Source organism: Balaenoptera musculus, chromosome 19 (genome assembly GCF_009873245.2).
Source record: "Balaenoptera musculus isolate JJ_BM4_2016_0621 chromosome 19, mBalMus1.pri.v3, whole genome shotgun sequence".
Lineage (NCBI taxonomy): Eukaryota > Metazoa > Chordata > Mammalia > Artiodactyla > Balaenopteridae > Balaenoptera > Balaenoptera musculus.
In genome coordinates, this window is record NC_045803.1 from 17,658,422 (window position 1) to 17,681,923 (window position 23,502).

The following is a 23,502-nucleotide window of genomic DNA, read 5'->3' on the forward strand; positions in this document are numbered from 1 at the left end:
GTGTCTTGTAAGAGCCCCCCAAAAGGTGAAAAAGTAGATGGGTGACAGGTGATTAGGAAGACCCACTAGAAGATGTGACATTTGAGACCAGAACGATGAAGCAACCATGTGAAGATAATGATGATGAAATTAATAGCTAATATTTATTTTAGTGCTTTTGAGGTACAAGGCATTATAAGCATCTTACATCAATTAACCCACTTAATCTTCATAATAATCCTGAGATCTTATTATCATTTTACAGATGGAGAAACTGAGGCATGGTGCAGCAATTTGTCCAAGGTCATACAAAGCCAGTATACACGTAACTTGGTTTTATACCCAGGTAACATGACTCCAGAGCCTATGCTCTTCATACACATCAAGAAATGGTTAAGAGATAAGAATGAGCATGATTCTCCATTGGTGACATTATAACATCATTATGATCTCAGGTATATACTCTTATTGCTTTCTTAAAACCTTCACTATCTTAAATATTTAAGTCTCTGGCTTTCTTTTCCTAGTTCAGTATTATTGTGAAGGCACTTTAAATCAAGAATTGTAAAACATTATCTTGTGTATGCTCATGCTTTTTAAATGACAAAGTGTATTTGGATGAATCCTCATAACAAAATAACAAGATGGCATAAAACTATGTGTAGTGAAGCGAATAAAATCTGGGGGATTAAAGGACTACTTCATCTTTGCTGTATCAGTGCTTAGGAGAGCAGAGGACAGAGCATGGGAGAAACAAAAAGCTACCGCCATTATTGCACAACTAAATATACTTCTAGGGGCCAGTCTATCCATAATTATAGATGTTCTTATCCTTGTTTGGTACCATCCCATACTCCTTTAATTATAAATCTCTCGAAGATCCTTCAACATGCCATAGAATGTCAAAATAAATCTTATAACTAAATCAAAGGAAAGATAAACTTCCGCTTAATATTAAAACTTCACCATCCCATTCCAAACCCACTACATCTGGTGAGAATTGCTATGTGCCTTCACCTCTTAGCTTTCTGTTAAAAGTAGCATATGTACCAGAGTAGGAGAATATTTTGTCTAAAGTTGGAAACCCTATCACTCATTCCATACCAGAATTATATCAGCAATATAATATTCTTCCTTAAAATAATGTCTTACAACTATCAAATGCCATAGAGAACATAATCTGAAATATAAACTATATAACTGCCCTTTACTTACTGTGTCCATACAATCCTAATTGCTGATCTGTATCACCTTTCCAGTCACAAGATAGGAAACTGTGAAGCCAGTAAGGCTATTCCATTTCTTATCTGAAACTTATATTTGAAGCCATCCCCCTTATAAACTATAATTATCTGTCAAGGTTCAGTGTAGAAAACAAAAACACTCTTAAATATTTTAAGAAGATATGTTGCAGGATACTGGTGCTCTCAAAATTGGTGAGCAGGCTGGAGAAGTAATGGGAACAGCTCTGGACTACTAAATTCCAACCTCCCATAACAATGATCAAGGGATGGGGAAATGACTGCTGCTGTTACTAGTGTTGCTGCCAGCAGTAGTACCTCAAAGCCACAAAACTTGAAACTAGACACTGAATAATGTATTCCAGCTGCAGAAAACATGATAGAACTTGCTTGTCTGCTTTGCCTAGAATGAACTCCAAGAGCGTGTGTGCCTTACATACAGTTGTCCTCAGCATCTGCGAGGAACTGGTTCCAGGACCAACATACTCCCTCACCCCCTACGGATACCAAAATCTGCAGGTGCTCCAAATCCCTTACATAAAATGGCATAGTATTTGCTATAACCTAGGCACATCATCCCGTACACTTTAAATTATCCCTAGGTTACTTATAATACCTAATACAATGTAAATGCCATGTAAATAGTTGTAAACACAATGTAAATACTATGTAAATAACTGCCTGCAGCCGGTAAGTTCAAGTTTTTCTTTTTAGAACTTCCTGGATAAAAACTTTTTTTAAACATTTTCCAACTGGGAGTGGTTGAATTTGCACATGCAGAATCTGCAGTTATGGAAGGTCACTGTAATTAGGACTCATTCCTTAGGATTTGGATTAAAAAGCACATCCTCTCTGCTCTAATCCCTCATAGTACGTATAGTTTCTTGGTTATGTTCTCACAGCACTTGTAAAAATTAAAACGTGTCAATTAAGCCAACTGGAAATGGACCGTGGATTATCCTTACCAAAATAGTGACATTCTTAGCTCAGAGATCAGGCCATTTTTTTCTAGGCTTGTTAGTCTCCCACTAAAGGCTATATAGGAAAGCTGATCCTAATTCTTCAAGAGGAAAGTAGTGGAAAATTTTGTAAGAAATATCAGTGTGTCAGTGAAAGAGTTCAATATATACAAAATGATTTTACTAGAGACCAAAAATTGTATTCACACTTTTTACTTCTGTTGCAACTTTAATTTTCAATTATAACATTTATTGGATCCACTGGGTGACTAAATATCTTCACATGCCCATTAGCTAAAGATAATTTCTACATAGGACTCTTGAGTAAAATGCATGCTGCTACTATAAGATATGCATATTCATTTATAATATGCTTGTTTGCTCTTCTGTAGAATTGTTTACAAATTAGCATCATTGCAAAGAAAGACTTACACATAATTCCTAAATCCTTCAGGTTATTCTAGTATTAATCTTCTGATGTCTAGCAAGCTAAGAGTGCTTAGTGAACACTTTGCTACATTTCTTACATAAGCTTTCTCTCCAGTGTGAGTTCTTTGATGTAAAATGAGGGATGCATTTTTTTTTAAATTTTATTTATGAGGGATGCATTTTAACTGGACTTCCCGCAATTTTTATATTCATATTGCTTCTCTCCTGTATGAGTTTAATGTTTTTTAAGAGATTCATATCACCTAATGTCTTTCCCATACTTGTAACATGTAAAGGGTTTTTCCCCAGTGTGGATTTACTTATGTCAATTAAGGAATTAATGCTGGCTAAAGTCTTTCCCACATTTATTGCCTTCATATAGTCTCTCTACAGTGTGAACTGTGATAGACAATAAGGCTTGTATCATTGCTAAAGAGTTTCCCATATTCATTACATTCATAAGAATTTTCTCCAGTACAGATTTTCTGATTTTGAATCAGGGAGGATCTATGGCTACAGTATATTATGACAAATTCTGCATTTATGCAGTTTCTCTCTTATATGATCTTTCACATGTATAGTGATTTATATGGCCTAAAGGCTTTTCCACACTTATTGTACTACTGGGTTTCTCTCCATTATGTACTCTTTGATGGGCAGTAAGATTTGAGCCTTTGCTAAATGCTTTCCCACATTCATTACATTTATATGGCTTTTCTCCAGTATGAATTCTCTGATGTACAGTAAGGTTTGAACTACAGCTGAAGGTCTTCCCACATTTAATACATTCATAGGGTTTCTCTCCAGTATGAATTCTGTGATGTTGAAACAGGGATGCCCTATGACTGAAGGCTTTCCCACATATACTACATTCATAAGGTTTCAATCTAGTGTGGTTTCTCAAATGCATATTCAGTGATTCAGGCTGGCTGAAGGATTTCCTGCATTTCTGACATTCGAAGGGTTTTTCTTCGGTATGAATACTCTGATGCTGAATAAGAAATGAGAGGCTGCTAAAGACTTTCAGACATTTGTTGCATTCAAATTGTTTCTCTATACTGTGAATTCTTTGATGTCGAGTAAGGTGTGAGCTACAGCAAAAGGCTTTTCCACATTCGCTACATTCATAAGGTTTCTCTCCAGTGTGAATTTTCTGATGGTGAATGAGAGATGACCTGTGAATGAAGGCCTTCCCACATATTCGACATTCATAGAGTTTTTCTTGAGTATGAATTCTCAGATGTTCAATGAGATGTGAAACACGACTAAAAGCCTTTCCACAGTTCATACATTCATATGGTTTCTCTCCAGTGTGAGTGCTTTGATGATTAGTAAGTGATGAGACATGGCTAAAGGCCTTCCCACATTCAATACATTTGTAAGGTTTCTCTCCACTGTGGCTTATTTGATGTCGAGTAAGGGATGAGCCATGGCTAAAAGTCTTCCCACATTCATGACATTCATAGGGTTTCTCTCCTGTATGAATTCTCCAATGGCGATTAAGGATTGATTGTTTCCCAAAGGCTTTCCCACATTCACTACATGTATAGATTTTCTCTCTATTAAAAGTCTGGTGAAGGGTAAGAGATTTGCTTTGGCTGAAGGCTGCCACACTTTCATTAGAATTCAAAAGTTTCTTTCCATCACTGATATTCTCATTTTTTATAACTGAATTTGCTGGTAAGCTCTTCTTAAATATATCATGTTTATGTGACTTCCCTTCAGCAGAAATTCTCTGTGGTTCAGAAAGAATAGACTTTAAAGGCAAGATGCTTCTAAACATATTGCATTTGTAAACACTTTCCCTGGTGGGACCTTCTCTAAAGGTGAGGGTCACTGGTCTGAAATGTTCTACCTGATTTTCACACTTCCCCTCCAACTTCTCTATACAATCCAAGTCCTTGTTAAAATTTGAAAATTCATGACTTTGTTTTATAGTTTTTTCCATTATTACCATTTGGGGAAAATCTTCATCATAAATATCTTCCTTCGTTGATAATTCTTTGCTTTCCCATCTTGATTTCCAATCTGTAATATATCAAGACAGCAAAACACTGCTTTTTCTGAACTTCTTGAAAAGAAACTTCTATGGTAGAAATAGGAGAACTGGATAAAAAATAAAGTCATTACCCTCTAACCCCCAAGACACATGGCTCTGACAACTCTCATATATTCAATGATTTCTGAACAAAGTTCAAATGCAGCACGGAGAATACAGACAGCTCACAGAGGCAGGAACAGAGTATAATAAGGGAAATGGGTTAATATAGGCAATCAGTTTTGGGGGAAAAAAGGAAACTATCAGAAAGAAAATGCAGAAGGCATTCTGGATCCCAAGCCAACATTTCGTGCCTATACTTATGTGAAAGACTACATTTTATCTCACACAGCCTTGGTTCTCCAACGTTTGATTAATCTAAATTTGCTGTCAGATTAGTATGCTTAATATGAAGAATTTATAGCACTGTGCTAAACAGCTACAATGAAAACAAAATAATCTAAATACTCTTTATGGCTCAGAAAGGTTTAAGCTTTGTGAGTTTATGTAGGATCTGTGTGAAATCATATTTATTGACATTAAAAAATACTGTTCTGGACTTCCCTGGTGGCACAGTGGTTAAGAATCCACCTGCCAATGCAGGGGACACGGGTTTGAGCCCTGGTCCGGGAAGATCCCACATGCCGCAGAACAACTAAGCCCTTGCGCCACAACTACTGAGCCCGCGAGCCACAACTACTGAGCCCGCGTGCCCTAGAGCTCGTGCTCCCCAACAAGGGAAGCCACCGCAATGAGAAGCCTGTGCACTGCAACAAAGAGTAGCCCCTGCTCACCGCAACTAGAAAAAGCCCGCACGCAGCAATGAAGACCCAACACAGCCAGAAAAAAAAAAGAAAGAAAATACTGTTCTCAGAAACCTTCTTATCCATCCCTTACTTCCTCTAACACACTTACGTTCATATTTGTTCTTTGAAGTTCTGCCTTAGGGGAAAAGTGATTTTCCATCTAATTGACAGCTTTTTCAGCCTAAAACCATTTGTATATTTTTCCTTAAGTGGACTCAAAAAGAATAATTGCCTTATTTTCATTTCAAATAAATAACAATTTGAATGATTATGATGCCAAAACCCTCCACTTTTGATGAGATGACATGAGTAATACAGAAAAATAATAATTTAGGATAGAGGAATGGTTGTTTTGAAATCTAAGCTAAGGATCCCTCAATTTTGTTATATTTGGCATCTCTGATGACAGTATCCCTAAAATATACTAAAATGCCTCCATACTTTCTACAAGCATCTTTAAACAAAGATCTCCTTTGCCTGATTCACCATGACTTACCTGGAAACAAACTTTTTGACAGCTTTTTCTCTACCATCCAAGGTTCTTTGCCATCCTCCAATAAAGCAATCACGTATGGCTTAGGTATGGAAAGACCTGCTTACAGGAAAAATATAGAACAAACATTGTTTAAGCTGTGGCCTTCATGGAGGAGAGACTGTCATCAAAAAAGGGACCGAAGAAAGGTCTGAAGGATGTTCACTGAAACGGGAAGATAAGCTTCAGGCAGGACACAACAGAGCTATACATTTCCTCAGAACATTTACTAAGGAGGATCTCTAGCAATTTGGAGTGGCAGAAGAAAGATCTCCCTCATTGGGGTGGAGGCAGAGATATGCTTACCTAGAGATACCAGGTTCTCATAATTCTGTACCATCACATCCTTGTATAAATTCCTCTGAGTAGGATCTAGCCATCCCCACTCTTCATGAGAGAAGTCTATGGCCACATCACTAAATGTCACCTGAAAGAGCAAACACATTTAGGCTCAACCATAGCCCTGGCCTCTTTTGTCACTGGTTAAGGGGTAAAATTACCCTGGGGTGGAAGAAAAGGGAACAAGATTCAGCAGTTGTGACAATGATCAGGAATCTGATCTAAGTTAAGTAATAATTGGATAATTATGTGCTTGGCATAGTTATACAATAAGGATAAGAGATAAATATAAGAGCTCTGCTTCAGGAGAGTAGGGAATAGAATTATAAAATTTTTCAAAATCAGCATTCAACTTTTGGCATATAGTCAAGTGTTTAGCTGTGTTTTTTATAGTTTACGTGCCAGGTAAATAATAAAACATGAATTAAGGTTCAAAAAGAAAGAATCCAATAGGTTCATAATAAAAAGACACCTTTATATTAAAGATAGACACATTCATAACCACATACATAACCAATTTATAAACAAAAAGCAGAAACATTTATGGTACATAATTAAACCTCATATTCATAATCTATAATTAAAATAATTTGAGACCCCTGGGCAAGAAGACTGAAGGATGGTTTCATGCCATAGGTAGTCCTTGAATAGAACCTTAAGGGAAGGGCAAAAAAAAAAAAAAAGAAGACACATTTCAAGGAAAATATTCTAAGAAAATAGATTTCTTCCCAATAGTACTCATTCACAGTATTATTTAAAATAGCAAAATTTTAGAAAAATTTTTAATGTTTAATAATAGCTTACTGGTTAGTCAAATTAAAATATGTGCAAAAAAAGTATGCATTTAAAATGTCATTATTATTACCTTTCACTGGTGAAAAAGACATTGTTTGGCTATTGTAAATTTTTCACTCCAAGTGTAGATTCAATATTCTATTACTTTATTTGAATATTTTATTAATACATGTGTTCACCAGTGACACTGGTCTTTGGTTTTAAAGAGGGAATTTACCTTTGTCAGGTGTTGGGGAAATAATTAAAAATCAAATCTACCAAGCAGAAAATCCTCTCTACAGTGTAAAAAAAACAACAGTTTTATTACTGAATAAGCATTAAACCAGACTGTAATGCACTTCACAGGTAATCACTAATGAGACTCCAAGGACAGAAGGAAATTTCACCCTTTTGTAAACTCAAGCAGATACAATCCATTACACATGTTTTCAAAGTAAATGATAACTTGTCCTTAGGTAAGAGGACTTGAAAGCATCATTTGCTACACATACTTCATCCTAAATTCACCTGGTAATTGGGGTAGTCATCTGTGTTAACTGCCTTTACCCCAAAGAAAAATTTTTAAACTCATATCTTTATGACAAGCAAGTAGTTAGAATTTGGAGCCAGGAGTCTAGGCTAAACTCTCATACAGATAGGGAGATAGGGGTGCATCTTCCTTCATGTTTCCATTTTGAAGAGATGGCTCCAAGGCCCTTAAGAAAGACTTCAATGCTTTGCAAAACTCGCAGAGGCTTATTTAGCTCTGAAAAAGATGAACAAGCATCTCAAAGGGACAGGGAAAGGATATACAATTACAGATTTTTCTCAAGGAAACACTCTAAGAAAAGGGAGGGGGAGAAGTTCTCTCTTTTGGCACCAGGGAAAATCCTTTTTTCCATTTGTATTTACTCTTAGCCAGGTATTAGGGTTACGCTAGCCTTATCATATGAACTGAGAAAATTTCCATCTTTTCCTATTTTCCACAGTGGTCTTTTTTTTTTTTTCTTTTTTAAGATTTTTTTTTTTGATATGGACCATTTTTAAAGTCTTTATTGAATTTGTTATAATATTGCTTCTGTTTTATGTTTTGGTTTTTTTGGCCACGAGGCATGTGGGATCTTAGCTCGCTGACCAGGGATTGAACCCATACCCCCTGCACTGGAAGGTGAAGTTAACCACTGGACCGCCAGGGAATTCCCCCACAGTGGTCTTTAAATGATTAGCTTTTACAAATCCCAACTGATAAGCCAAATTAAAAAATCAACACTATATTAAATGAATAAAACACTATGTTTTATTCCACCAATGCAAAGATATTTTACATTTTAAGTTTTGATATTAATGAATATCATTGTATTAATAGTCTAGAGAAGAAATCCCACATAATCTAATAGCTACTCTTTGATCTTGGCACTACTGACATTTTAGGCTGGACAATTCTTTATTGTGGGAGCTGTCCTGTGCATTTTAGGATGTTTAGTAGGATCCCTAGCCTCCACCCTTTAGATGCCAGTAGCAACTCCCCTTAACCACCCCCACCCCCAGTTATAACAACTGAAAATGTCTCTAGACATTATCAAATGTCCCCTATGAGTGGGAAAACCACTGCTGTACAAAAACACTTGAAAACCACTGCTGTACAAAACTTTTGCACTTCCTTAAAAGACTCTCTCAGGCCTCTCTACCTACACACAAGGTGTTTTCTCAGTTTGGTATAACTTCACTTCTACCTCTGCCGCCCTGGTTCTATGAGACACCGAAACAACTCCAGCCTTGCTTCCCCAGGGATGCTTCAACTCTTTCTTCCCCTTCAACTGCCTGAGCAGCCTGGGATGTTAATTCATCTTTGTCCCCAGAACTTAGGATATTAAGTAAATACCTTAATTTCTTATGCTTTCTTACTTTTCTACCAGTCCTGTACTGCTCAGTACAGTAGCCACCATATTTGGCTATATAAATTTAAATTAATTAAAATTAAATTTAAATAAAATTAAAAATTCAGTTCCTCAGCCACTCTAGTACTCAATAGTCATATGGCACTGGTGGCTACCATATTGGACAGGACACAAATAGAACACTTCCCCCACTGTAGAAAGCTCTCTTGGACAGTACTGCATGAGATCATGAAATCCTGCATGTCACTGTACACCCAAACCTATGTAAGAGTCTTCCTAACAGGTACTTCATTAAGTGTTTAGAAAATGAATCCATGAATGATTTTGGCCATTAGTTCACTTTAGCCTTTACTTAAAAAAAAAAGTTCTTTCAATTCTAATTATCTAATATTCCCAAGAAACAGACTCTGCCCAACACGTACATCTGCCACTCATACCTTCTCCTGTGCAGGCTTCACTTCCACGCCATGATTCTGTCCCATCATTTTCTCATCACTCCTTCACTCAACAGCTATTTACTAAGCATCTGTTTTATGCCAGATACCACTCTGGACACTAAAGATAAAACAGTCAACAAAAAAGAAAAAAAATCCCTTCCAGGGGGAGGAGACAAACAATGAGTGTATGCATATACTAAACACATAGTGTATCAGCTAGTGAGATAGGTGCTATGAAAAAACAAGTGATGGAGGAGTGGAAGTGACAGTCGAGAGAAGGTGACTGCAGTTTTAAATAGGTGTTCAGGGAGGCTTTACCAAGAAAGTAACCCCTGAGCAAAGATACAGAGGTAAGAATGCAAGCTTGTGTATATCCAGGGAAAGAATATTCCAAGCAGATGGTACAGCAAATTCCAAGGCCTGGAGGCAGTAGCCAGTGTGGCTGGAGCTCACAGGGAACAAAGAGACAGAGAAGGAAGATGAGATCAGGGAGGTAATAAGAGAGCCTAACTGTACAAAACTTTTTATGTCACGACACAACTCTGACTTCTATTATGAGTTAGGGCCACCAAAGAGTTTTAAGCTGAGGAATGACAGGATTTTATATAACAAGAGGATCTCTATGACAGCTGTATTGAGAAGAGACTGAAGAGGGTCAAGGGCAGAAGCAGGGAATCCAGCAAGGTGACTACTGCAATGATATAAGTGGCTTGGACCAGGGTGGCAGTGGTAGTGGCAGTGATAGGGTAACCAATGGTCAGATTGTGTAGATATACTGTGTATATTTTAGATCCAACTAGAGTGTCTGAATTTGAGGTATAAGAGAAAGGGAGGTCTCAAGGATGACTCCAAACCTCTCTTGACTTGAACTGAAAGGACTGACATACACCATTAATTGAGACCACATGATATACTTTTGACAACTACAAAGCAAATAATTCCAAACTTCAACTTTGAATTGTAATTAAAAAAAAAAGTTTTGCTCAAGACTCTTCAGAGGCTTCTAGCAGAAAACTGGTAGAAAACAGGAGCACTGAGAGAAAACAGTACTTTGGAGTTCTGCAGTCTCCATCCTTTGCTATAATGAAAGGAATCATAGATCCAGTGCCTAAAAGGACTCTGTGAGGTGGGAACTGGTAGGAGAGGCAAAGCAAACACTCAAGAGTCCTGATAAGTAGGTGTTTCAGGAAGATTTGGGGACATACCAACTTACCTGAAACATGACTCTGCAATTTCCAAAAGTCAACACAGTCCTCTTTCCAGGCTCTCTTCTTATAGAAGGGCAGTGCCTGAGAAGGCAGAACAGGAAAAAGCAGTCATGAAAAATCAGGCTTATCTTGCAGCTCTGGACACACCTGCATGGAGAATCACACTGGGAATCACTTTCTAGGGCTCTAACCTTTCCCTAGACAGGTGCCATTTGCGTGTAAATCAACTATCATATACATAAGTGACAAACCCATAAAACAACAGTAATAACACTGTTAAATAAGAGCTCTTTCGATCTTCACCACTATGCATGGTAGGCATTCACATTATTCCAGATTTCTTTTTTTAAACTCTGAGAAAACTGAAACTCGGCGATATTGAAGCAATTTGTTCAAGGTTTACACACTGGATTTTTTAAAAAATGTAGATGGCATTTTCTTTCAGTGCGTACAACGCACACTGGCTCTCCCTTTTCCTTTTCGCAACAGCTCTGAGGTAAGCGCCATCCTTACTCCCCTTTTACAAAGCATGACAGAGGCCCAGAGAAGCTAGGGGCCTGCTTGGGCTCACACCGGGGGGCAGACCCTGGGACCAGCGACGTTGTGGCTGCCATGCCCAGCGCCCGGGTACCATCAGCCCGAGGCCCGCGGCCGCCCTCCCGGGACCCACACTTGCCTTACTCCTCAGCGGAGCCCGCCGGCACCGAAGCCGGGCGCGGCAGTCCACAGTGGGCACCTCCGTGTACCTAACGCGCCGGGTCGCTGCAGCGGACAATGGCCGCCCGCCTCGCGGGAACTGCGCTGCCCAGAGTCCTCCGCGATTCCAGGACCGAGAATTCCGCAGCAGGGCCGGAAACGACCGCGGGGCGGGCCAAGAGCGGACTCCACGGCCTGCTGCACTTCTCAGACTCCTCCGCGTCAGAGACAAAAGTTGCCGGTGCGTCGCATGGTCGCCTCCCGAAAAACCACACTTCCCAGGAGGCTCTGCGACCGCGCGATCTCGGCGCACCGCGAGACCACAGCCTGGGCTGTGTGAGAAGTTACACAGCAGGGCTACGCCACCGGGGACACTCGCTAAGTACCGGGAGGACAACAGTCGTTTCTGGCGAACTCTGCTTCCCGGAACCAACGGCAGCCGTCTACATGCACTGTGAAGACAATGGCACCCGAACCGCGAAACTACACTTCCCAGAAAATGATGCGGCCGCGAAACGTCTTTCGGGTCTTCCTCTACTCGCACAGATGTTGTCCTGCCCGGAGAAGGGCAACCTTGCTAGTGCGGGACAAGAAGTGGCCTCTACCAGCCTAAGGTCTCCTCTCATCCAAAACTTTGGTGCTATGCTGTCCAGCTCGTATAGGTCTTGAGTATTTGGCGCCCACTTGCCCAGGACTGTATTTCCCCAAATGCCCTGTGTCCGGGCTGTTACAACATTAGCTGTCCGCGGACCAATGACACTTCCCGGAGTGTCACTTCACGTCTTCGCTACGACAGTGACCGCCGCTGTGATGTGCATTACATGTCCTCGAAGGACTCAGGATTATCGGACTCGAGTGAGGGCACTGAGGACAAAGACCCTCAATCCTGGGAAAAAACACTCCTCTGACCCTCCTCCGGCCCCAGAAGCTCTTCTTAGTCTCTGACTTTGCCCAGCCAACCCACACGGGCCCTGGACAAAGATGTATCCAGTCCAGAGCATTCTACTGTTGGTGTGAGTTTGTGTTGTTGTCTTTACTTTCTTTTTTAAATAAGTTAAATTTTACTTATTTTTTAAAAAATTATAAATAGTATCACTATGAATTTTCTTGGATATGTCAAGTACTTATATGCATAAGATTCACGAGGTAATGCTTCCACCTTGGTATATCTTGTGAGTGTGGTATTCAGTCCCTATAGCAGCAGTGGTTTTTAAAAACATTGTGGCATCAGCTGGATCCCTCTCAAGGCTTAGAGTATGTAACAAGGAAAGATTTGCCAGTGCCAAGTATATTCCCATTTATGTCTTTATTAAACAGTGACATCTTTTTCAAAGTTGTACCAATTTGTACTCCTGCCATAGTTTATAGTTATTTTGGTTGGCAACTGTTGGTGTCAGCACTTGATTTTTGTGAAGGTTTCAAATCTTACAAATCTGCTAGGTGTCAAATTATAACTCACTGTGGCTTAAATTTGCATTTCTTTTATTGTTAATAACATTGAGAATCTTTTCACGTGTCTGTTGGCTTTAGTATTTCCTTCTCTGAGAATTGCACATCTCTTGGTCAATGTTCTTTTAGAACAATGACCTTTTTAATATTAAAATACAAGTTACACAGAAAAATGCAAGATTTTTTTTAACATCTTTATTGAAGTATAATTGCTTTACAATGGTGTGTTAGTTTCTGCTTTATAACAAAGTGAATCAGTTATACATATACATATGTTCCCATATCTCTTCCCTCTTGCATCTCCCTCCCGCCCACCCTCCCTATCCCACCCCTCTAGGTGGTCACAAAGCACGGAGCTGATCTCCCTGTGCTATGCGGCTGCTTCCCACTAGCTATCGGTTTTACATTTGGTAGTGTATATATGTCCATGACACTCTCTCACCCTGTCACATCTCACCCCTCCCCCTCCCCATATCCTCAAGTCCATTCTTTAATAGGTCTGTGTCTTTATTCCCATCTTGCCACTAGGTTCTTCATGACCTTTTTTTTTTTTTCCTTAGATTCCATATATATGTGTTAGCATACTGTATTTGTTTTTCTCTTTCTGACTTACTTCACTCTGTATGACAGACTCTAACTCCATCCACCTCATTACAAATACCTCCATTTCATTTCTTTTTATGGCTGAGTAATATTCCATTGTATATATGTGCCACATCTTCTTTATCCATTCATCCGATGATGGACACTTAGGTTGCTTCCATGTCCTGGCTATTGTAAATAGAGCTGCAATGAACATTTTGGTACATGACTCTTTTTGAATTATGGTTTTTTCAGGGTATATGCCCAGTAGTGGGATTGCTGGGTCGTATGGTAGTTCTATTTTTAGTTTTTTAAGGAACCTCCATACTAAATGCAAGATTTTAAAGGGAGAATGCAGAGACTAGGATATTAAAATTTTTCCCCTGAGAACCCCAGGCATTGAACTGGATTCAGTAACCAAATATGTTTCCTACAGTTTTTGCATAATGTTTCTGAGTGTGAAATTCTTTGATTGTTCTCCTGCTTGGGATTGTTGAGCAGTTTGAATCTGTGAAGTGCCATCTTCTTGTGCTCAGCAAATTTTTCTTCTCCATACATTGCCTCTTCTCCTCTCCTCTTCTTGTGAACTCCCATTAGCTGTTAGGTAGGTTTTTCCATTCTATCCTTCTCTGTGATTTCCATCTTTCAGTCTCTGTATTGCAATCTGGGTGATTTATTCTTATTTATCTAACGTTCATAATTCCCTTTCCAGGGGATTTTTTTTTAATTTTCAGTGTTTCAAAGATTTTTGTAACATGGTAGGCACAGTTGATTCATAATATGCATTTGATAATACCAATAATTGAGGATCTTATGAATCTTTGTAAATTTATTTTTTAATTTCTTTACTCAGTTTGCTTTGTTTCCTTTTTTGGTTGGTTATCTGTGTGCCACTCAGTCCTTGAAAAGAGATTTTACTGGGCTCCCCAATATCCTTGGATGAAAGTGCCTCTCTTTTCTAGAGATTATTTAGTTTTATTTTCAGACAAGATCTGGGATTACTACCACTCTGGAACCACTTTAAACTAAATCTAAGACATAAAGTCCCTGCTCACTCCTTCCAGAAAATCTTATATAGGAATTCCTCATTGTTGCTGCTTTTCCTCATGAGCTTCTTGGAAGAATTATGAAGCCTTCCCATTATGCTTCCTCAGATGTTTGGGACATAAATTAAGTTCATGGGGAAGGGGGGTTAACATTAAAGGACTAGATGTGACTGGGGGCAGAGGTGAGAAGCTATTTCAATAGCTTCTATTTCAGTAGCTATTTATGACCAGTGCTTAAGGAACATTACTTCAAAGCTGAACCCCTAACGTGAGTGCTCTATGATTTGCATTTTTAAGAGAAAGAATAGAGGCACTCTGATGAACAGCAAGACTAAGAAAGAGAAATCCAGGGGCAGATGGAGTGGGGACTCAGACATAAGTAAACCAGTTTTAAACAAATATGCCAGTCACTTGAGAAAGAAAATAGGGCCAAGAGAGATCAATAAGGAGACAGAAAAATACTGTACATGCCATACTGAACCCTCGCCCTTCCACTAGCCCTGAGCTGCCTTCGTTCCCTTTTCTATTAGGCAATATTTACAATAAATGATTTTGCTATTGGAATTTATCTGTTCAAGGGCGCATTTTAGAATATGAACTGGGAGGGACTTCCCTGGTGGCGCAGTGGTTAAGAATCCGCCTGCCAATGCAGGGGACAAGGGTTCCATCCCTGGTCTGGGAAGATCCCACATGCCGTGGAGCATCTAAGCCCATGCGCCACAACTACTGAGCCTGCGCTCTAGAGCCCATGAGCCACAACTACTGAGCCCACGTGCCACAATTACTGAAGCCCTCGTGCCTACAGCCCGTGCTCCACAACAAGAGAAGCCACAGCAATGAGAAGCCCGCACACCACAGCGAAGAGTAGCCCCCACTCACTGCAACTAGAGAAAGCCCACGCGCAGCAATGAAGACCCAATGCAGCCAATAAATAAATAAAATTTTATTTAAAAAAAAAAAAAGAATACGAACTGGGAGAAGAAAAGCCAGTTCATGTTGATGCTGAAACTGTTCCAAGACTCAGGGTGATAAGGAAGTTCGAAACTCTAAGCTTCCAGAGACATCAAAAAAAATCATATGTATTTGCCATAGGGAGAAACTCCTGCTGAGACCTCTGGTAGAAATCTTTGTCCTTGTTCCTGGCTCATTCTCCATCTATCACTTTGTAATAAGCCTACACATCCCACTATGGACCAAAGTTTTAAATCCAAGAGCCTAGTCCTAGTTCTCCTGTCACTGGTTTGAAGACCTGTCCATTCCCAATCTGCCCTAAGCCTGACCCTGGAATGCCCAATGTAGAACCTGTGCAGAGCCTCCAACAAGACGTTTGTGTTCTCTCCTTCTGTCCAAGAGGACCTCTGACATCCCACGTCTCTGATTATTTATGTGACTAGTATCAGGTAACACCAGGCACTTCAGTATGAAGTGTCAGGTGTGCATATGTTTGACCAATAGTATGAAGCCTTTGCTTGATAGGTTGGCTGGGTTCCCTGAGGAAAACTAAGGACAGGTATCAAGGGCACTGTCTGTGGCTATGATGGGGAGGAGGGTGCCCATCTCACTTCCTTTCCTCCCTCTTAGATTATGGAGGAATTGGAATAAGTCTTGTTTTAGCTCCATAAGAAGGGATTTCATTTAGACTTTAAGCCTGAGAATACCCTCGGGGGCTTACTAGGTAGAGAGCTCAAGTTTTTCCTACTTGTTGATTTTGCATGATTTCTAAAAAACAAAATGGCTTATGGGAGGTGAAGTCCAATATGTATGTTAGTCTGGGAAAGTATGTGGATGGAAGTAAAGTGTCACTGTTCTTTTTACAAAACTTCAATAAACTATTGCAAAATTTAGAAAAGAAAATTTTAACTCATTCTATTTCCCATAGAAGTGACTTATCATGCTAATCTATTGAGAGAAAGGTATCATTTATTTTAAAATACAGATTTATTTTACACATACGCTCATATTCTTTTTCACTCAATCCATTGTGAATGTCTTCAATACTAGCACATACAACCTACATTATCATTCGAATGTCCACAGTTCCATATCAGGAGTCATAACAGTAATAGATTTATAATGCCCTCCCCTTGATGAACATTGCTTTGTGCTCAAGTTTTTACTTAATTTGTGAAGAATATCCTTGTACATACATCATTGCATATGTACTTGGTTTTTTTAAGTGGTAAATCTTCTATGCTACTGGTCAAAGAATTTACCTGTCTCTAGGCTTCTTTAATACATACCAACAGAGTGCCTCTATGAAGGTTATTCTATTCCATGTTTCGTCCTTAGGAGGAAGTCTGGAGCTTTTTAGAATCTAGTTCCAAGATTTCAGGTAACTGGTGAAGGGATCTACCTGTTTCTGGAACCCCTTTTCAGTGTATTCTCTTCCATCCAAACTGTAAGAGGGAAAGAGCATGTGGGGCTCTGGGCTACCTGTACTGAGTGGGGATTTAGGGCCACAAACAGAAATAAGGGTGTTTCCTGTGAGCTGCCAGTGGGTCCCTGTCATTTAAGAAATGCTCCTGAAGGCAACACTAAAGGCATGAAAGATTCCTCTGGTGCATCTTTTGAGGCTGTAGTGATCTGTACCTACTAGGGGGGGCCGAGGCATCTTTTGGTTCAGCACATTCCCTAAGTGGGGAAAAGGACACAAGGACATTGTCAGAAAGAAGTTGAGGATAATGTTCTTCATCAGTGCCCTTGAGAAGCTGCCCTGGTCTAAGTTTTAGAGCACCCCCAGTTTGGTTCCACTGTCAGAGGATCCTGCCAGCTTAAACTCAGTCCTATTTCCAGAACCCGCTCTGCCACAGCACCTTCGTCAGTGTTCAGTGAAGGAGGAATCCCAGTAACATTCTTTTATCTGTCTTATGTCCTCTGTGACGACATAAAGTTGGTACTCATAAATGTTATATGTACCCTGCTCTGATGGTTAATTTTACTGTGTCAACTTGGTTAGGCTATGGTGCCCAGATTTTTGGTCAAACACTAGTCTAGATGTTGCTGTGAAGATATTTTTTAGATGAGATTAACATATAACATTAAATCTGTAGACTTTGAGTAAGCAGATTACCTCCATAATGTGGGTGGGCCTCATCCAACCAGTCAAAGATCCAAAGAGAAAAAGACTGAGATACCCTGAGGAAGAAGGAATTCTGCCTTCGGACTCAAACTGCAACATCAACTCTTCCCTGGGTCTCCAGCCTGCTGGCAAGAATTCAGGCTTGCCATCCCCCCCACAGTTGTGTAAGCCAATCCATTAAAATAAGTATTTCTATCTCTGTCTATCTAACTAAGTATCTACCTATCTAATCTACACACACACACACACACACACACACACACACACACACACACACAAACACGCACACCCCTTATTGGTTCTGTTTTCACTGGAGAATCCTGACAAACACACCTGCCATCTCACTGAGCTTATTCTATGAACTGTCACCATGCTCTACTGATATAATTCAAGCTTTACTACTCTGGGTCATCACTATTAGAAAATTCTTTCTTAAGAATAACCTTTATTGACCCCTAGACAATAATATCCATAGGAACACATGTGCTTCCTGCCATTGTCCCTTCTCTCTCTTTAATCAACATTTTTTTTCTGTCTTTACTAGATCTTTTCCATCATCTTTCAGATACGCTTAGATATCTAGAATAGTTCACCTTTTAAAACCCTCTCTTTTCCCAAAACCCCCTCCAGCAAGTACACCCACTTCTATTCTCAGTAGAAAAGCTGCTTGGAAATTTTTTCTGTGTTAATTTTCTTTAATTTTCACTTCACAATCTCTCCATAACTATGTCCTATCAGAGAACATTCCTATTATTTTCCTGAGACTGCTTTTCGCTAGGTCAAAGTGATCTCCACATTGCTAAATCTAAGAGTCCCTCTTCTGTCACTATGTTTCTTGACCTGTTAGCATTTGACACAATTGACAACTTCCTCATTCTTCAATCTCTTCTCTTGATTCTATGACACTACATTTTTCTTAATTTTTATTTTAGTGGCTGCTGCTTCTCAGTTTCTTTTGCTTGTTCTTCATCTCTCCTTTGATCTCTAAATGTTAAAGGGACCCAAGACCATATTTGGCCTCCATTTCCACATTTCCTACATATGTTTTTTTTTTGCATTTCCATGTGTTTATAACTCATCCTTTAAAAAAAGACTCCCAAGTCTATCTATAACCCAGCCTTGCCTCTCCCTGGAACTCTCTATCCATACATCCAGCTCTTTACCTCCCAGCTCATTTTGGTGGTTCATTGTCAACTCAAACTCCACATGCTTCATGGGGCCCACACAGAGGTCTTGCTTTTCTCCTTATTCTCCTCCTCTTTCAAGCCCCCACACTTAGCAAATGGAATCGCCGTCCACCCACCAGACAAAGCTGAACATCCAGACATTTTCCTGTATCCCTTTTGTCCTCACTTACCCTCCCTGCACATTCATTCCAGCAGACAGTGTTGTTTTCAATGCTGCCTCAAAGTGATGGGGCCTCAGCCTTCATTTATTTGCATCCGGTTCTCACCTGAAGCACTGCAAGGACTGCTTAGCCAGTCCTATGCTTTCACGCTTGCATCCATCTAGTCCCCTCTCTATACAGAAATTAGATGATTTTTAAACTACATAAATAGAATTCCATTTTGTAACATCTTTTAATATCTTCTAATCTCTCAAAGAATATAATCCAAATTCTTTCTGTTGGTTTATACAGGCCTACCTGACCTGGCTCTGCCTCCTTCCATGCTTCTCCTTGCTCACAAAGACACACATGTTAATTCAGTGACCTGCCTTCTCTACCTCTCATAAGCCACATTTATGCATCTTTAAGACTTTAAACAAGCCTTTTGCCTGGAGGCTCCTCCTCGTGACCTCACTGCTGTTCTATCTTGTCTTCTAGATCCTTGCTCTATTGTCACCTTCTCAAATGGGTCGTTCCTCACCACTCTCTCTGCAGGTGCCATCTAGTCCCTCTGTATACCATCCTATTTTAATTATTCACCCAACACTCATCAATTTTTGTTACTCCTATGGTAATTCACTTTGGTTTGTTTATTATTTGTCAGCAAGCACTTGATTGAAACTTACTGAAAGAATACAGGTCTCTTTTCACCAATGCACCTCCAACATGAAGATCAGTACTGGGGTATTGAAGGTACTTTATAAGTAAGAAAGGAAGGAAGGGAGGGAGGGAGGAAGGAAGAAAGGGAAAGAAAGAGAGAAAGAAAGAAAGGAAGGAAGGAAGGAAGGGAAAGAAAGAAAGAAAGGAAGGAAGGAAGGGAAAGAAAGAAAGGAAGAAAGAAAGGCATCTTATATGCTTCTTCATTTTCCAGTCTACCCAATCTTCCCATCCTCCCTACCCTAATCTACTTTAAGATTCTATAGATTTGCCTATTCTGGGAATTTCATATAAATGCAATCATTTATTTTCCCTTTGTCCCCATACAGTTGATCCCTTTTACCAATTTTGCCCTCCCTCCCCCTTGTGCCTTCTGGTAACCACTGCTCTGTTCTCTAAGTATCTATGTATTTGTTTTTGTTTGATTTGGTTTGTTCATTTATTATGTTTTTGTTTATTAGTTTTTTTATTCCACATAGGAGTGAAGTCATACAGTCTTTGTCTTTCTCTGTATGACTTATTTCACTTAGCATAATACCCTCAAGGTCCATCCATGTTGTCCCAAATGGGAAGGTCTCATCTTTTTATGGCTGAGTAGTATGAATATTCCATTGTGTGCGTGTATCTCACATCTTCATTATCCATTCATCCTTTGATGGGCACTTAGATTGTTTCCATGTCTTGGCTATTGTAAATAATGCTGCAATGAACATGGGGGTTTGCATATCTTTTTTGATTAGTCTTCTCACATTCTTTGGATAAATACCCATAAGTAACATAGATGGTTCATATGATAGTATTCTTAATTTCTTCTGAGGAATCTCCATACTGTTTTCTATAGTGGCTGCACCAATTTACAGTTCTACAAACAGTGCAGAAGGGTTCCCTTTTCTCCACATTCTCTCCAATACTTGTCATTTCTTGTCTTTTTGGTAATAGCCATCCTGACAGATGTGAGGTGACATCTCATTGTGGTTTTGATTTGCATTTCCCTGGTGATTAGAGATGCTGAGCATCTTTTCATGTGCCTGTTGGCCATCTGTATGTCTTCTTTGGAAAAATGTCAAATCAACTCCTCTGCCCATTTTTTGAGTTGTTTGTTTTTGTTGTTGTTATTTTTGAGTTATATGAGTTATTTATACATTTTGGATATTAACCCCTTATTGGATATATCATTTGCAAGTATCTTCTCCCATTTGGTAGGTTGTCTTTTAGTTTTATTGATGGCTTTTTTGCTGTGAAAAAGCTTTTTAGTTTGATGTAGTCTCAACTGTTTATTTTTTTGCTTTTATTTCCCTTGCCTGAGGAAACATATACAAAAAATATTGCTAAGACCAATGTAAAAAAACATATTGCCTATGTTTTCTTCTAGAAATTTTATGGTTTCAGGTCTTACATTCAAGTCTTTAATCCATGTTGAATTTATTTTTTATATGGTGTGAGAAAGTAGTCCAGTTTGATTCTTTTGCATGTAGCTGTCCAGTTTTCCTAACACCACTCATTGAAGAGTCTATCTTTCCCCCATTTTATATTCCTGCCTCCTTTGTCATTCATTAATTGCCCTTATAAGTGTGGGTTCGTTTCCAGGCTCTCTATCTTGTTTCATTGATCTCTGTGTCTGTTTTTGTGCCAGTATCATACTGTTTAGATTACTGTAGTTCTGTGGTATAGTTTGATATCAGAAAGCTTGATACCTTCAGCTTTGTGAGTTCTTTTGTGTTTCCATACAAATTTCATTTTTTTAAATATTTATTTATTTATTTGGTTGCATGGGGTCTTAGTTGCATCTCCAGGGCTCCTTAGTTGAGGCTCACCAGCTCCTTAGTTGTGGCACGTGGGCTCCTTAGTTGTGGCATGTGAACTCTTAGTTGTTAACGGCATGCATGTGGGATCTAGTTCCCTGACCAGGGATTGAACCCGGACACCCTGCATTGGGAGTGCAGAGTGTTAACCGCTGTGCCACCAGGGAAGTCCCCATGCAAATTTTAGACTATTTTGTTCTAGTTCTGTGAAAAATGCCATTGGTATTTTGATAGGGATTGCATTATATCTGTACATTGCCTTGGGTAGTATGGAAATTTTAACAATATTAATTTTTCCAATCCATGAGCACAATATATCTTTCCATATGCATTGTCAACCTAAACTTCTTTCGTCGGTGTCTTATTGTTTTCTGAGTACATGTATTTTACCTCCTTAGCTAGATTTATTCCCAGGTATTTTATTCTTTTTGATGTGATTGTGAATGGAACTGTTTTTTTAAATTTCTCTTTCTGCTAGTTCATTATCAGTATATTGAAACAACAGATTTCTATATATTAATTTTGTATCCTGCAACTTTACCAAATTAATTGAGGAGTTCTCGTAGTTTTTTGGTGGCATATTTAGGATTTTCTATGTATTGTGTAGTATTGTGTCATCTGCAGACAGTGACAATTTTACTTCTTCGTTTTCAATTTGGATGCCTTTTATTTATTTTTCTTGTCTGACTGTTATGGCTAGAAATTTCAATACTATGTTGAATAAAAGTGGTGAGAGTGGGCATCCTTGTCTTGTTCCAGGTCTTAGAGGAAATGCTTTCAGCTTTTCACCATTGAGTATGATGTTACCTGTGGACTTTTCATATATGGCCTTTATAATGTCGAGGTATGTTCCCTCTGTGCCCACTTTGTTGAGCTTTTATCATAAATTGATGTTGAATTTTGTCAAAGGCTTTTTCTGCATCTACTGAGATGATCATATGGTTGGGTTTTTTTAAATTTATTAATTAATTAATTTATTTATGGCTGTGTTGGGTCTTCGTTTCTGTGCGAGAGCTTTCTCTAGTTGCGGCAAGTGGGGGCCACTCTTCATCGCGGTGCGCGGGCCTCTCACTATCGTGGCCTCTCTTGTTGCGGAGCACAGGCTCCAGATGCGCAGGCTTAGCAACTGTGGCTCATGGGCCTAGTCGTTCTGCGGCATGTGGGATCCTCCCAGACCAGGGCTCGAACCCGTGTCCCCTGCACTGGCAGGCAGACTCTCAACCACTGCGCCACCAGGGAAGCCCATCATATGGTTTTTATTCTTCAGTTTGCTAATGTGTTTTATCACATTGATTGATATGTGGATATTGAACCATCCTTGCATCCCTGGGATAAATCCTAGTTATCATGGTGTATGATCCTTTAATATACTGTTGGATTCCGTTTGCTAATATTTTGTGGAGGATTTTTGCATATATGTTCATCAATGATATTGGCCTGTTATTTTCTTTTTTTGTGATATCTTTGTCTAGTTTTGGTATCAGGGTGATGCTGGTGTCATAGAAGGAGTTTGGGAGTGTTCCACCCTCTGAAATTTTTTGGAATAGTTTGAGAAGGATAGGTGTTAACTGTCTTATAAATTTTTGGTAGAATTCAACTGTGAAGCCATCTGGACCTGAACTTTTGTTTGTTGGGAGTTGTTTTATTACTGATTCAATCTCATTACTGGTAATTGGTTCTTTCATATTTTCTATTTCTTCCTGATTCAGTCTTGGGAGATTGTAGATTTGTAGGAATTTGTCCATTTCTTCTAGGTTATCCATTTTATTGGCATATAATTTTAGTATCTAAATATATAAATGTATATAAATGTAGTAATTTTTTATGATCCTTTGTATTTCTGTGGTATCATTTGTAACTTCTCCTTTTTCACTTCGGATTTCATTTATTTGTGCCCTCTCTCATGTTTTCTTGATGATACTGGCTAAAGGTTTACCATTTTTGTTATCTTTTCAAAGAGTCAGCTCTTAGTTACAATGATGTATTCTACTGTGGGTTTTTTAGTCCCTATTTCATTTGTTTCTGCTCTGAGAGGTATGATTTCTTTCCTTCTTTAACTTTGTGTTTTGTTTGTTCTTCTTTTTCTAATTCCACTAGGTGTAAGTTTAGGTGGTTTATTTGAGATTTTTCTTGTTTCCTGATGTAAGTTTGTGTCATTATAAAC

At 39.1% G+C, this 23,502-nt stretch overlaps 2 protein-coding genes across 7 annotated transcripts in view; one reads left to right on the plus strand and one right to left on the minus strand.

The window, feature by feature from the left end:
• Positions 1-2,581: 2,581 nt before the first annotated feature.
• The window catches only part of ZNF181 (zinc finger protein 181), an 86,960-nt gene continuing 66,039 nt past the window's right edge, over positions 2,582-23,502 (minus strand). Inside the window, exons 1-5 of one of the 6 annotated variants that reach the window (XM_036832435.1) lie at positions 11,317-11,607; positions 10,646-10,721; positions 6,291-6,411; positions 5,949-6,044; positions 2,582-4,636 (exon numbers count right to left, since the gene is read on the minus strand). In XM_036832435.1, the coding sequence (XP_036688330.1) occupies positions 3,150-4,636; positions 5,949-6,044; positions 6,291-6,411; positions 10,646-10,654 (1,713 nt within the window). In that variant the 5' untranslated portion in view covers positions 10,655-10,721; positions 11,317-11,607 and the 3' untranslated portion in view covers positions 2,582-3,149. Of the gene's footprint in view, positions 4,715-5,948; positions 6,048-6,290; positions 6,412-10,645; positions 10,722-11,316; positions 11,608-23,502 lie in introns of those variants that run through there. The other 5 variants (XM_036832432.1, XM_036832431.1, XM_036832430.1 and 2 more) reach the window with 5 other exon arrangements.
• LOC118884682 (major allergen I polypeptide chain 1-like) overlaps positions 11,790-23,502 on the plus strand; it is a 91,006-nt gene continuing 79,293 nt past the window's right edge. The window contains exon 1 of the transcript XR_005017344.1: positions 11,790-12,349. The gene's annotated coding sequence lies outside the window, so the exon portion shown is untranslated. The remainder of the gene's footprint in view (positions 12,350-23,502) is intronic.